This window comes from Haliotis rubra, unplaced genomic scaffold, assembly GCF_003918875.1.
Source record: "Haliotis rubra isolate DU_JTF1 unplaced genomic scaffold, ASM391887v1 Scf1097, whole genome shotgun sequence".
NCBI classification, from domain to species: domain Eukaryota; kingdom Metazoa; phylum Mollusca; class Gastropoda; order Lepetellida; family Haliotidae; genus Haliotis; species Haliotis rubra.
In genome coordinates, this window is record NW_025765000.1 from 193,688 (window position 1) to 209,335 (window position 15,648).

The 15,648-nt window shown below is 40.8% G+C and overlaps 1 protein-coding gene across 1 annotated transcript; it reads left to right on the forward strand.

The window, feature by feature from the left end:
• The first annotated feature begins 1 nt into the window (after position 1).
• LOC124283831 lies at positions 2 to 4,069 on the forward strand. The gene is made up of 6 exons (XM_046719862.1): positions 2 to 17; positions 317 to 413; positions 1,445 to 1,630; positions 1,962 to 2,159; positions 2,817 to 3,007; positions 3,471 to 4,069. Exons 2-6 carry the CDS (start codon positions 410 to 412, stop codon positions 3,744 to 3,746), a joined length of 855 nt encoding a protein of 284 aa, XP_046575818.1. The 5' UTR covers positions 2 to 17; positions 317 to 409; the 3' UTR covers positions 3,747 to 4,069.
• Positions 4,070 to 15,648: the final 11,579 nt, after the last annotated feature.

The window sequence follows — 15,648 nt, forward strand, 5'->3', positions numbered from 1 at the left end:
GGAGGAGTTGCTTCAGGGTGAGATAACTACTGGGTGATGTGATGATTCTGTCATAGTACTACTTACAAATTTACACCAAAATTAGGCCTAAATATTGAACTTGTAGGGCATGACGAGTTTTCCCCTTTTTGCGAACAACCGGTGTCATTACAGATTCTTAGCTATTTGCTATTTTGCCCTTTACACAAAAAGGAATGTATTTTGAAGATAGTCAAGACCAAATATTCTTTCGCACAGACGTTAATATTTTCAAATATCTATATTTATATCATTTCATGTTGCATAATTATTATTTTCAAACCAATGTTTTTTAAAGGTGGTCCTGTTATTCATCCTTTTGACAAAGGGATCTGCGACATGCATCCTCTAGGTAGTGCGAAACAATACCTCACCTTCCAGTTTCATCAAAATGGGTATGTAAGACGGAATGATTTCATGTGATATTGACAGTATTATATTAGAAATACTGTCCACGTATTAAGTTCAAAACGAGATTCGAACACACGAACAATGATACACCTGAGTGAGTGAGTGAGTGAGTGAGTTAATATTTAACGTCACATCGGCAATATTTCAGCCATATCGTGAGGAGAACATTTTACATTGTAATGGAATATGTATACATTATAAAACCTGTCATCGAAGGACAGTAAAACAACTAGAATATCACAATTAGATTTAAAACTAGTGTGGAAGGTTAAAACTAATAGCACGATTAGGACAATACAAGATAAAAACAGGCTATAGATCGCCAACAACTGAAGGTCGATCACCATACTAGGGACCATGGGGACTTACAGTACCTTGGCTACCTGCATGGACCCTAGTTGGATTTACACCATCCCTTCAGCTGCTGGCGATTGTAAGAAATGTTAGCTACAATTAAAATGACAAAAATGCTACGTTTAAAATCCTGGTAAGTTTAAATGGATTTTCGAAGTTTTGGGACTTACACGTACCCTCTCAGGGGACAATATTTTTACGATACTTCAACCCCCTTGAGAGTACAGCCACTAACAATCCAAGTTACTAATCAAACTACCAATTATTAAAACACAGCTATATACAGAACATATTAATCAAAATTCATTAATGAGAAATCAATTTCTTTTAAAAACCAAGAATTAAATGAAGATGAACAGAGTTAAAAGATCCTTAACAGTTTTAACATTGAAATATTTATCCCTTATGATGGAGAATTCAACACAGTCAAGCAGGAGATGCTTGACTGTGACTCTCATCAAAGGGATACAAAATGGAGGATCTGATACACCTGAGTGGTGCAACAGTGTAGAAGTGAATTGTGGCACCCCAGACGACTGGAGCATACTCATTGTAAAGAGTAACTGTCTTGAGATGAAATGCATATCTAGTGCTTACTTGAAACTGTATGTTCAAAGGCTATATCGTCAGAGTGTTAAATGCTGTTTGAATGTTTCGCCAGACTCTGCTCCACGACAGAGCAGCCGGCATTCTGCAATCAAACCTTACCATTCCGCAAGGAGGAGGCTCGAAAGTTGCAGGAGCGGAATGACTTCAGCTGCTGGATTTGGTCGCCTGCCCAGAGCGGACCTCAATCCAGACATACAGAAATGTCTTGTTGATTTGTGCGGGGGATGTCCGGCGACAGGTAACTTGGTTTATGTTTATGACATAAGGCACAAACCACAAAGGTACATATACGTCACAGATCAGTTACCATGATGGAGAATAATAGTAGTAGTTATCTACTGATAATTGATGTCTCCATTGTAACGGCAGAAATACATATTTTCTATACATATATTTGTTACAACTTGTAATTTGTTTGCATGTAATTTGATTCGTGTCATCTCAATGACAATTTGGTTTTATGGTTAGTTGTACATTTACAGGCTTCAACAAACTTGTTTCCAAGAAATACAACTCCTTAGATAGTTGTTCTGATAAACTGAACTATTTGCTACACGTTTGTGTTTCAGGTCCACTGTGGGATGAGAAAGTGAAAGCATGTTCTTTGGTTGTGGACAAGTTCATCAACCGAGCAACCAGAGCGTTCCCTGATCTGACAGACCGGGCGACCTTCTTTGACACCGAGACGGCAGAGTCCAGCGTCCACTCCCTTGCCTGTCATGATGGCAGCATCTGTGTTGAAAACATTCAGCTGTACTCTTTGTTAAGTAAGATTTCATTTCACCCAAATTTGTGAGGTGAGTTGAAATTGGGTTTAACGTCGTGCTGGAGAATATTTCGCTCATATGACGACTTAAGCTGGTTTTATAGTGCTAGCCCACTGAGATACCATGCCGAAGTGAAGCATGAAGCTGACTAGCCCTTGTTGTACCCATTAATGCCGAGCGCCCCCAAATTTGTGTTTATGTATGCTAAATGGATGCGGTAAACATTGTCTATTTATCACAAGAATCTCGATTGTTTGATTCCATCTATTCGGTGAGCATGTATATGACACCAGGTACCAGCCTGCAGTGGAAAGTCTATTGTTCACCCAACATAATACACGAGAAGACGACTTTCACATGTCTACTGTAAACCCTTTTGAGAGATGTAGTACGGCCTTGAGGTGGATGTCGCCCCTGTTGTGATAAAGCCATGTGGAGAAATATTCACATCATCATACGTGAAGAGACATTGTGTTTGGATGAACATAGTTTTGTTCTTTCAAACTCAATGAGGATTCATGGAAACGATTTCCTTAAATGAACACATATTTAATAATTAAAATACAATGATTTATGCCTTAAACTTGTTCTTCGCGGGAACATTATTGCATCTCTTTATTATATCATTAGCCAACTTGTAATATTGCTTGGTTCCAGTGCTGTTGATGACGTCACGTTATCCAACAGAGCCTTCGGGCAGTATTGAGGTTTTGATGTTCAGCTCCGAGAAGAATCCGATGCCATTGATGGAACTGGTGGAGCAGGAGATGGCTTACAGGGCTGCGGGCAGGGTTCGAGTCTTCGTAGATCACCAGGAAGATATTAAGAGCTTAAAAGGAATTCTGAAGGTAATCACGATTAGGCAGCATTATAAAACACATTTATCACAAATTTATGGATGATAAAGTTCGTACAAAGAAATATACTGTGTGCATTTTGTATTTCCAATGTTCACTTCAACAACACCGAGACTGGCATCAATTACAAGTCATGAGCGAATTGTGTGTCTCCACGTTACGGATAAATATGTTATGAGCTACACTGAATGGTTACATGTCCGTATCGCAGGTAGTGTTGTGTAGTTTGGCGTCAAGGCATAGGAACAATAGTCATGCAAAATAGTGTCACCTTTAACTGACAATGATTGACAAACGAAGATCAGCGGACATGCCCTGTTGCAGATTAAGCCATGAGAGTAGCTTCCCCAGGATGTGCCCGAAAGTAGATTCAAACAACATACTCCCTGTAACTACACATAGTGATGACTCTCACATACTGCACAGTTAATTTCTCATGGGTATTTTTTCGAAGGTTCTAATGGTCTACAACAAGAACGTATCTGAAGTCGAGTTCCATGTCTATGATGACCTTGACATTGATCTGATAAAGGCTGACGTGCAGCGCAACCTGGACGTGTGGGCAGGTCACACGTGTTCCGATCACAGCAGATTCGCAATATCACCCTTCACATTTCACCAACTGAGTCACTCCCGGAGGAAGAGAAGCCTTGCAAGGAGTCAACACAGGAATGAGGCTCGACAGAAAATATTCGACTGGGAGATGGAGTGGATGATGAAGCTTCTGTAATCCTTGAAATACATTTTGATATGATTATTGCAATAATATATAGGTTATTTTGAATAAGAATCAACCAAGGAGAACAATCTGTAAAACAGAAGGACACAGTTGCGTTGTACCTGTATGTGTGCTGTATGTTATCAAAGGTTACCTATCATAAGGACTTACCTAAACTGTCATTGCTTTTTCTATTCTTGGTTGGATAACACAACCAGAGATTTATCAATATTTAAGCTGATTGTTTGTTACAGACAACTTTGTATCATAATGTATTTACCCACAAGTGAAATAGCAGTGGTCTGATCTAAAGACTAATAAAACCTGTTATCAGTATAATTTTTAGCTAGTTGTTTTTATACCATGTATGGTCTCTTTCTCAAGAGACTTGCTTCATAGAAGACATTATACATAGGATTACAGTTGTGAGTGAGTGAGTGAGTCCAGCTTAAACGTGTATGGTGCTACTGAAAGAAGACAGAAGGAACGTGGGGTGGCTTCTGTTGTAACTAAACTGGCAGTGCCATCACTGTAACGAATCACATCATTGGAATCAGTCTCATTACAGCCTCAGGAGAGATCGAATTCATACCTTACATAGATCATCAATACTACGTCGTCCTTGAGACAAACTTCCATTAGGACTAGACATTCTGTAGCAGGTTGGGGTGAGTGAAACACACTCGACGGAACTTTCTGTTGATTGAGGATACCGGACGAGTGAGATGAGACTCCAGCACAACGATGATGATTATTCCATCAAGATTGAAGTACAATCTGGGGAACAATAGTGGGTTACGCAATTGGCACAGATGGGTAGGCATCATTCAGATCGTACGAATGTTTGGTATCGGTTCATGACAATCGTGTCGACTTCTGGGGATAGAATGGACGGAACAACGTTTTGTTCAGGAAAGCTCGTTGTCTTCGAAGCTTACCTCGACGAATAGCCGTCTAACCCGCTCAACCAAGCGATTAGACGGCTGACTTTGTGTGCTGGCGATTAGGTGCCTGACTCTGAGGGGTGTGGGTTCGAATCCGGATAGGACTTCAACCCAACAAAAGTACTAGAATTTTAATTTAATGAGAAATTGTAACCCCAAATATAACACGTGTTATATACATCAAATAGCCAATTCCCTGCCATTGAAGAGATATACTAGGCACATAAAGAAACTGTGCATACAAAATTTATAATCTAAATTTATCAAACCTGTATAGACACATAAGGATTTAGACTCAGAGGTTAGTGACATGTATCCAACATGCATGCACGTGCCACGTTCCGTGACGTCAGAGGGTTCGTCCTTGAGAGACGTGCAATACGTTGTTGCACGTGCATTCCGGGAAAGAGAAACAGAGCAAATGAATGCCACACAATACTATCACTTTGGAAAGCTCAACCTCTGCCCTTGCGATCGTTCAAAAACTTAAACGGCTAATGAAACGCATAGCATGCCAAGGCTCACGTCTGCACAAGGTCATGAGGCCATTGGGATGGTCCGTGGGGAATGTCTCAACGACAAGTGGCTGCACATTTCCACTGGAACACCATTTCGGCACTGGTGAGACGCTACCAGAACACAAATGGCGTCATCGATCGGCCACGTTCTGGACGTCCACGTGTAACAACGCCAAGACAGGACAGATGGATAAGGGTGACCCATCTTCGCCACAGGTTTCAGACTGCAGTGATGACTGCCCGAACCATCCCAGGACTTCGCCGTATCCACCCCAACAGTTCGACAACGTTTACGTCATCACGGGATCAGACCACGACGTCCCGCCATACGGCCTTATCCTGACACAACGTCATCGACAAGCTCGCCGAATGTGGTGCCGAAATCATGTCCGCAGACCCTTGTTTTGGTGGAGAAATGTTGTTTTACCGATGAGTCCAGGTTTAACATTTCCCATAGTGATCGACGTCAACGTGCCTATAGACGCGTGGAAGAACGTTATGCACAGGCCTGTGTCTTGGAGAGGAATCGCTTTGGTGGTGGTTCCGTAATGATTTGTGGTGGAATAACAGCACGCCCAAGAACTCCTTTGATGATTGTTCAGGGCAACCTAACTGGTGTGGGCTACAGGGATCAGATTTTTTCGACCTGTGGCAATCCTTTTCTGCAACGTCATGGCCCTGGGTTAACATTCCAACAGGACAATGCCCGCCCTCATACGGCAAGGTTTGCTATGGATTTCTTGCAACACCACAACGTTGACTTACTGCCCTGGCCTGCAAATTCACCGGATCTCTCCGCATGTTTGGGACGTGATGCATCGACGTCTACGCCGTCTTCCTCATCCGCCAGATAACGTCCTTGACCTTGCAACAGAACTTGAGAGAAGCTGGCGTGACATCCCACAAGCCTTCCTTGCACGTTTGATAGGCTCTATGCGTCGTCGATGCACTGCTGTTCTCAATGCCGATGGTGGACATACCCGTTATTGAGCTTGTGACATGGTCGTTTGACCCCTGTCCCGCTTGTGGACTCGTGACGTCATTGTGATTGACTTTTCAATTGAAATTCTCCCGACTTGTTATGGTCTCATGATCCCTCCATTAAAGTTTATATGTACCTTTGACATTGTTATCGTACTTAGCAACTGGGATCATATTTTGACAATGCACAGTTTCTTTACGTGGCTAGTATATATCTACTTGAACTTGAAATTACGGCAACATGTGAGTCCCCTCAACTGTTTCATATTTATATCTATGCATAAAGATTAACAGGGACAATAAACTCCCACACGGCTGTATGACAGAAGAGGTGATTTCAACTTCCCTATAGTCAACTTTCCTTCATGTCGAACAATATTACAACAGCTCCAACCTTCGGTGTTCACAATTGTTGAGGGACAATCAAGCATGCTCCTCTATTAATCATGATTTCGTACAGTTCTTGCTCAGAAGTTGTTTGATCAAGGTAACAAGATTCAAAGCCCACACGAAGCTTTCGAAAGGTATTATGATAGAAATGTGGAGGGCATTTTATACTTTGATGAATCTGTGAATAAAATATATGCCCGATGTAATTCTATGTTTAAACATGCACCATCAGTTCCCAATTATCTTCAGGTGAACTGTTGACTAGGCTTTTTGAACATGTTTATGATCAGTACAACTAGTCGAGCAGGATACGCTCAACCTTTCAACACCTGGTATCATCACTATTTGATAGTGATTCCTAAACACATGTTCTGTCACTGTATATTATGACGTCAATCACTTGATTGTCTGGTCCTGACACGATTCTTTACAAACTGCCGTCATTTAGATATAATAATGCTGAATGCGGCGTTCATCAAGCAAACAAACGAATATACAAACACCGATGATATGGTCAGAATTGTACAATCGACTCTGCTTTCAGCAGTGATTGCATACGTATGTGGAGTGAGTGAGTTAAGCAATATTCCAGCTATATGGCGGTGGCCTGTAAATAGTCGAGCCTGGACCAGACAACCCAGTGAGCATGAACATCGATTTGCTCAATTGGGAACCGATGACATGTGCCAACCAAGTCAGCGAGCCTGACCACCCGATCCCGTTAGTCGCCTCTTTGACAAGCATCGGTTACTGAAGGTTCATTCTAATCCGGACCTTCACGGGTTCGTATGTGGAAAGGGTTCAGTCGCTTCTATATAAGGAATAAGAACATCGGGTATTTGCGCAAAGGGATAATATTACTTCACATATGCTTAGTACACGCTATATTGTGAAGGCTGCTTTGTGCAAGCATCCATCACGTAGTTTCCATTCAGTTCCTGCAATCTCATGCCTGCTGACGAGCTAGCTGACCCTTCTCGTGTTGTAGTCAGCACATCGATGGTTTTATACACGCACGCAGACGCACGCACACACCCACGCACATATATATATTTTAACTCACTCACTCACTCAATAAACACACACACATATATATATATATTGAAGAAATTATATCTGTACAAGGATCTTGAGACTTTTGTCTTTTGTGTATAAATATATTAACAAAAAGTACATCAGCGGCTTAAGTGTCAGGTTACGGTTCATTAATATACATGTAAGACCAGGCGACGTCATGACTGTAACCCAACCTTTCAGTGCTGGACGTAATGCTCCTAGACGGACATATATTATTTTCTGGGGACGTTTACTGTCTTAACAGAAGGGTGCGTTGTGAAACATTAAGCAACACCAAGCAACGTGCCACCCTGCCCGTTAATCTTAGAAAGCTTGGTATAAAACATAATCGATATGCCTTCCACTACACCGTGATAAGTGATTACAGCGATATATGGAATGTTTACATTGTGGAGTCTAGTCGACGTGATCGATTAACTAAAATATTAGCGTCTTGCTTGAAGTAGGTAAATATGTTACTTATCATTTAATGCGACCGTAACTCCATACGTGACTACACAAACATGTAATACTTTGGCAGGACAGAAACCGAAACATGAGGGTTTGCTGATAAGTTTCGACAGACAGGAAGAGCACCTGGGAGAATCAGGATGTTTGCCTTTGTCTGTGCATACTGTGACAAAGGTAATCCTTTTAGAGTATATGAAATGGTGTCGCGTGTGTTATTAACCTCCCATATCGCCCTGACGCGGCTTTCAGTGTGAGCTATTCCACCATTGTTTAGTTATAGAAGTATTTTTATGTTGATTGATTATCTTAGTGTTGATAAACCAATCGATTAACTTCATGAACTGTCGGCTAAGCACAGGAGATACGGATAGATAATGGCATTTTACCTCCCTGTAGAATAAAACCTGAATGGTATTCACCTCACAAGATTTCAGACACCAGACATTCAATGATAGCCCTGAATACGTCATGTTATTGAGCATACACCAAGGTACCTGTTCCCTGTGACATCAGGGTAGGTGGGCTAACCTTATAGTAAGCGGTTGCACATAACACAAAGTGCATGGGTTCGACTCCACACATTGGTACAGTGTGTGGGCTCTATTTCTAACGTCCACCTTTGATATCACTGAACAATAAGTGGCATCTGATAACACTCACTCACTCACATGACACCAATTCCAGTGTTAACTATGTCTAGTAAGCATATGAATTGTCCCATAACAACTAGAAATGCCGTTTTCGAGTCTTTGAAAAAAGATAATAAGCTTAATTGACCAGTTGTTCTCTCCAAAGAAACCAAACAACCAACGGTAATGCTTGGGACAAATATCTTCCGCCGTTCTCTTGAAGGCCTCGTACCCTGTCCGTTATCATTACTAGTCTAAGCAGCCTCTGAAAAGATTTTACCAAAAAGGGCATCACCAAGTGAGACTGGCAGATGGCAAGTCATGGGAATGCTAGATTCCGGTACCTCGCACGTCAACGTCCACACTAAGACCTGGAATTTATGAATTTATAACGTAATCAACAGAACAACCACTTGAGATACCATCGGCATTGTGGACCCGTGAAGATCCGGGTTGAAATTGGTCTTCAGAAACCCATGCTTGTCGCTGACTTGGTTGACAAATGTCATTGCATCCCAATTGCGCAGATCGATGCTCGCACTGTTGATCAATGGATTGTCTGGTACAGACTCGATTATTTATCAACCGGCGCCATATATCTGGAATACTGCTAAGTGTGGCGTTAAATAATAACCAAACCGTCAGCGTTGTGCCAACAACCCGATCCCTCTACAACGTTGTGGGAACATTTGACCACTTTCTAAATGGCACTGTGTATTTCCCACTTTCGGTCGTGGGAGCCGTGTCAATTAACACATATCAGAGGGGTACACAAAGTCCGCAGTCTAGACTACCAGTTGACCGACTTCCATCTTTGTGGAAGCTGCGGTGGTTGAGCGGTCCAGGCGTCTGACTTTGTGTGCTGGCGATTAGGTGCCCTGACTCTGGGGGTGTGGGTTCGAATCCCGGAACAAAAGTACGAGAGTCTGTACTTTTTACTAAGAAAGTGTAATCCCCAATATACACACAAGTTACATTTGACTACTTCCTAAATGGCATTGTGTATTTCATATATTTGTGATGTAAAGCCAAACCGAATACATGACTACTTTTATTAAAACTCAGCATTATCATATTGTAATATTGTGTTTTTAAATACAATTAGCTTAGAGGCATTTGACACGAAGAAACATTCAAATCAGACCACCCCGCCCGAAACAAAAAATACATAAAACAAAACAACAAAACAACAGCTACAAATTACAAACAAACAACAACACCCCAACAAACAAAGAAAACTTAAACGAACAACAAAACAAACAAAGAACACAAATACCCCCTCAAAAACAACAGCAAAACAACAAAACAAAACAAAACAAAACAAACAAAAACAAGAAAAACAAAACAAACAAACCCAAACAAAGATGAAATGGCTGCAGATTACGACATTACGTTTGCATGTAGCGGAGTAAGACAACATGCATTGGGTTCTATAAGTGATAAAATATTTTTGATAGTTATCGTATTCTCTACTAAAAGCATGGCTGGTTGTGCGATTCCAACCACATCAAAAACATGTCTTTATTACATTGATAATACCAGGTCTGAAAGAGTGGAATCTAATTGTGTCAAATTGTATTTACTAGTAACATATGACGAAACGTACCTATAAAACAATTTATATATACTTCAATTCTAAATATTTGAATTGCAACACCCTTAACTCTTGTGTCAGCTCAACTGAGGAGCCCATGTTATCGGTTTCTTGATACGTTTGAATTTGGTTTGCCTGAGTAATAGACATCGATGACCCTCATATACACTTGTCATAACGTGGTTTTCTGAATGTCGTTGAAATAGATCCCTATTTGTTTCTGAAATTCCCAGGGAATTATATGATTAGCTGCAGATCCGACGTTCCTTTCACCGAGTCGTCACTTGAGTACATTGTACTTTATTTGTGTTATGTTATTTGAACAGGATATAATAATGTATCGATTGACCCACTTTGATAAATCCTGGGCTTTTACGCCGAACTCCACGCATTGTTTACTCTTCACATTGTAAATTGTTAATGGTTAGGCTTTCGAACAAACTGATAACACCCATGGTATTATAAAAAGTAGATGTTTGCCCTGCTCGTTGAACAACACTGAGTCTTTAAGTTTCAACAATATGATAAACAATACAGTCACTTATCTTAAAATCATAGTCTACGGGTTAAATGGTTAAACATCTGGGGTAATCCAAAACAGAAATACCATAGATGTGTTACCAGGTATATCTCGATCAGAAGAAAACAGAAAGCCACGTGGTAATGTACTTCAATGATAAAATCATATGGATTATCTCCCGAACACAACAATACTAGCGAGAGCAATCGTTGGACTGGTTGAGTTTCCTTTTTACAAATTCATGCATATGTAACACCAAAGAGAAATAGGAAACTGATGTTTTGGACGCCAGTATGCCAAGTTGATCGTAGTTTTGCCAAATCAAAAAGTGTGATTTATGAACTTAAGGACAAGTAACGTCAACGGGTGGTGTTACAATTAATAGGGAGTGGCAGGCCTAAACATCCATACTCAGACTCAACAAAAGATAGTCTCATTACATTAATCACACTACGCAACAGGTTAAAATCGTCAATGGAGAATTCCGTATAATAACAGGAAGACACTGCCTTAAAATATCTGCCTGTAAAACAGAGTCCACACATTTGTGCAGGTCAGGCTACTTAAGTGTCTCGCCGCAAGATGTACATTTATCGCTCGAGTTGTTTGTTTCAACAATACAGGTGTACCACAAATCGATTTGTAACACTGAGAAAACAAAATTTAAATAACAAGACAATCCTTGTGGCGGTGTGTGGTCCTGTGTGTAGAGCTCAGGTCACAATCAGTTGAAGTTAAGCAACGTTGGTCGCGGACAGTACTCGGATGGTTTATCGTGTTTGGCAGCTTGACTCCTGAAAGTTTCTAGGACTTCAGTCCTGCCCACAACGAAGCATATGTGACGCATGTGGTCTCACCTTAGGCAAGTGAGTTTGTTCAAAATTGCCTCTGTCCACCCAACAGTAAAATTGGATACCTGGTATGATACGATGGTAGTCTGAAGTTGAACCTTGAGCAGGCCTGACAGGCGACCGGTTGTATTCTTCACAGGAGTGTTCTGTACTCGTTGACCAGGGGTAATATGTCAGCGCTTTGAGCATGCAATGTGCATGGATAAACGCGCAATATAAATGGACTATTATTATATTAAAGGTTTGTCCCCGCAGGCTAATGCATGGATACGTGAGAACCTTGTATCTTTACTACTGGACAGTGATTAATAAACACATACATATGATAAGTAGGAATCGAACAATAGACTCTTTTTATGTTTTCTGGTTTTGGAAAGGGTCTTGTCGCCACCATTACTTTGGCAGAGTAACTTGTCAAACAAGCAGTGTTCAGGGTTATACTAACCACTTCCAGATTTCGTTGTAGACAATATGTGAAAAAGAATTCAAGTTTGATGTGATTTTACACTGGAAAACTCGCTTTGTGTAAATATATAAACGTAGAATGCTTCACAAAGTCATTTGCGACTGCATCCTCGATAATCTCCCGGGTATACGTTCCGTTAAATCTCCACTATACCCTGGATGCATCTACGGATTTTATAACCTCCTTGGCTGGCTTTTATCCAATCAGGTGTCTACGCTGGGAAGTTGAGCGTACCAACCACAAGTCGCTTTCGCTTCTTAAATTATCTAACCGATTAAACTTGGCAACACAGTTTTTGCAGAGGTACCCTGAAAGAGGTAGAAGGAGTTCTTACATATATGTGTTTAATGTTTCAGACCTGTCAATTTGTCTGTTTGATTTCCCCAAAATTCTGAGTCGCACTGCGAACAAACCTTCGCGGCTGCGACCGCTATCTTTGTTGACACTAGCAGGCTCGGTTTTAACGGCGGCTTAGCTGATTGGCTACTGTGAGAATGCGGAGCCAGCCAAAGGAAGTAATACAATTTTCGGGCAGAGCCGTAGATGCATCTAAGGTATTGTGGAGATTTATCGGAACACATACCCTGGAGATTATCGAGGATGTTGCGACTGGTTATATGTCTGTTATAATCACACACGGTTCTGTTAATTCTACGGTTGTCTGGAAGTAAACAGTTTGGCCATGCATATTATTAATTGAGACATGAGTTTACTGTTGTGTCGAACTCGGATAACTCGAAGAATTAACGCAGTTCCTTCAATTTCCACAAAACAATGTTTAACGATGTTTTCTATCATATTATATATAGCTAAGAAAACCGACAAGAACGCCTTAGTTGAATGTAGATACGGAAGGCTTGGGCTGCAGGGGATACTGTGCGACTTGAAGGGAAGTACACTCTGGGAAGCTGCAGTCATTCCTCTTGCACTGCATTTGTGTAGGGAGATGTGAATTGTGAATCTTTAAGCATATATCTAAATAGGAAACAGAAAGTCAGTGTCACTGTATTTCAAGTTTTGACGGGTATATCAGTCTTAAGGAAATGGTGGCTGAAAATGGATCTGTGACTCAGTTCCCACTCACAAAGTAACTGAATTGCTTTTGTATATCTTGAAATGCTAGGCAACTGGGACAACACATCTCGTATTTTATAGATCGATTGACATGTTCCTTGTTGCCTACTTAAGATTGTTTTAAAATATCTCGACAGTGTCGTCTAAGAACAGGTTTTGCAGACTGTTTAAGAGCGAATCGCGATCATCTGTCATGACTGGGGCGAGGGAAGGGAGGACTGTTGTGCAATATAACTTATACACAGCTGCAGGCTAACAGCTTGCTATGTGTTGTAACTATCTTGACAGTGAGTGCGTGAGTGAGTGGGTGAGTGAGTGGGTGAGTGAGTGACCGTTTATAGCCACAGTGGCAGTATTTCCAGCCATATCGTGACTTAAAATTGTTATAAATCCACGATAAAGGAAGGGCAGTAAATCCAACCAGTATAACAGTAATAAAAATGCATCTAGCATATATCTCCAAAATAGGATTTCAAATTAGGACAAGACAATATAAAAGGGCTGAGAACCGCCAACAACTGAAGGCAGATCACCATGCTAGGGACTATGGGGACTTACAGTACTTTGGCTACCTGCATGGAACCTAGTTGGATTTATACCATCCCTTCAGCCACTGGCGATTGTACTGATTTTTAGCGATGGTAAAACAACACATTCTAAGATTAAAAATGTGTGTAGAGCTAAATTGACTTGGGAAGTTATCTTGACATAGACATATATCTTAATGCTCCTGCATATGTCCAATTAGCAATGTGGTTCTCAGTCTGTGTGATCTACTGTCATACTGTGTCATATATTGTGCCGTGGACAGTGGCTCTCATGTCCAGTCCGCTAAACATACACTAGCTTTAAAAAAATGTACATAGAACCACCATGATTATACATGATTAGCATAAAAGCCTGTTGAAACAAAAGAGAACGACTACATCAATCGAGTCGTTAAAATGCAAAATATTCTAATTTTCGAAAAAAGCTTGGAATGTTTTTCCATTTGTGTGACTTGACTCGTAATACATGGGGATCACTAGTCATTGCAGTACCGCATTATTCAAAACCATCACTTTGTCAAAGGAAACAAGATAATGATGAAATTACACTGTGTCCGGCAAATATTGACTTCGTTCCAACCCATCAGCGAGAATGTCCATAACGAACGGTTTTTCACAGTTCCCCTTACCACCATGACATATATACTGTTGACACACACACATAATCTTGTCTTCTTCAAAAACACAGTGTACATAGCTCGTATAAGCTGACGTATGGCTGGAGCCTGTAGACCAAAATCTAGACTGTCGTGAAAGAAATATATATTATTTCTACATACTATTTCTTTGTACTAATTACAACTGCAAAAATTTAATGTAGGTAGTATATGGATGTTTATGCTGTTTCATTGCATACATACAATGTTCTTTACAAGGCAGGAATGTATTTTTTACTCTGTAGGGTATATTACTGTACAATCTGATACTGAAGAGTGAGTGAGTGAGTGAGTGACTTTAGTTTTACGCTGCACTCAGCAATATCCGAGCTATATGGCGGCGGTCTGTAAATAATCGAGTCTGGACCAGACAATCCAGTGATCAACAGCATGAGCATCGATCTGCGCAATTGGGAACCGATGACATGTGTCAACCAAGTCAGCGAGCCTGACCACCCGATCCCGTTAGTCGCCTTTTACGACAAGCATAGTCGCCTTTTGCGGCAAGCATGGGTTGCTGAAGACCTATTCTACCCCGGATCTTCACGGGTCGATACTGAAGAGGAATTTGATGTTGTTTTTGGTTGTACACAACCTTACAGCTGGACCAGTGTGTATTATCGCAACATCAATGTGCAATCTGCAAGTCCATACCTAAAGAAAATATAATACATTTTATCATCATTATAATATGGGCCTAACGAACTCTGTTGAATCAGTGAACGCTATTGTTTAGATATGTGGCACCAGCATTAGGAAACAATTTACCGGGCAGTCTTCATACTTGAAGCAATTTGTCAACATTCAATTCAGTAACTTCGTTTCATCTGGTTCATGAGAACTGTTAAAGGGACTATGACGATAGGAATGTACGCAGGATAAAAGATCCTGCCGAAAGGAAGTCCCAAGTGTTATTGAAATATGATTGGACCTTGTCTGAATGATAACAGCACATTCTGCTATTGGCTGCTTGAGCTATGTGATAAGCCCCTTGCACGATAATAACATGCACTGCGTTGTTTGCGCAAGACAGACATGTGTAGGACAGCAGACAGTGAACATGTACATAGACACATGGACGTCAAATTAAACGTGTAAACTGTGACAGGTAAACACTGTTTGGGTGACAATTCAGACAGTTTCGAAATGTCGACATTGTTCTTGACATTGCTCATATCAACACTTTGTTATCGACTATACACGTGGAACATGTGTG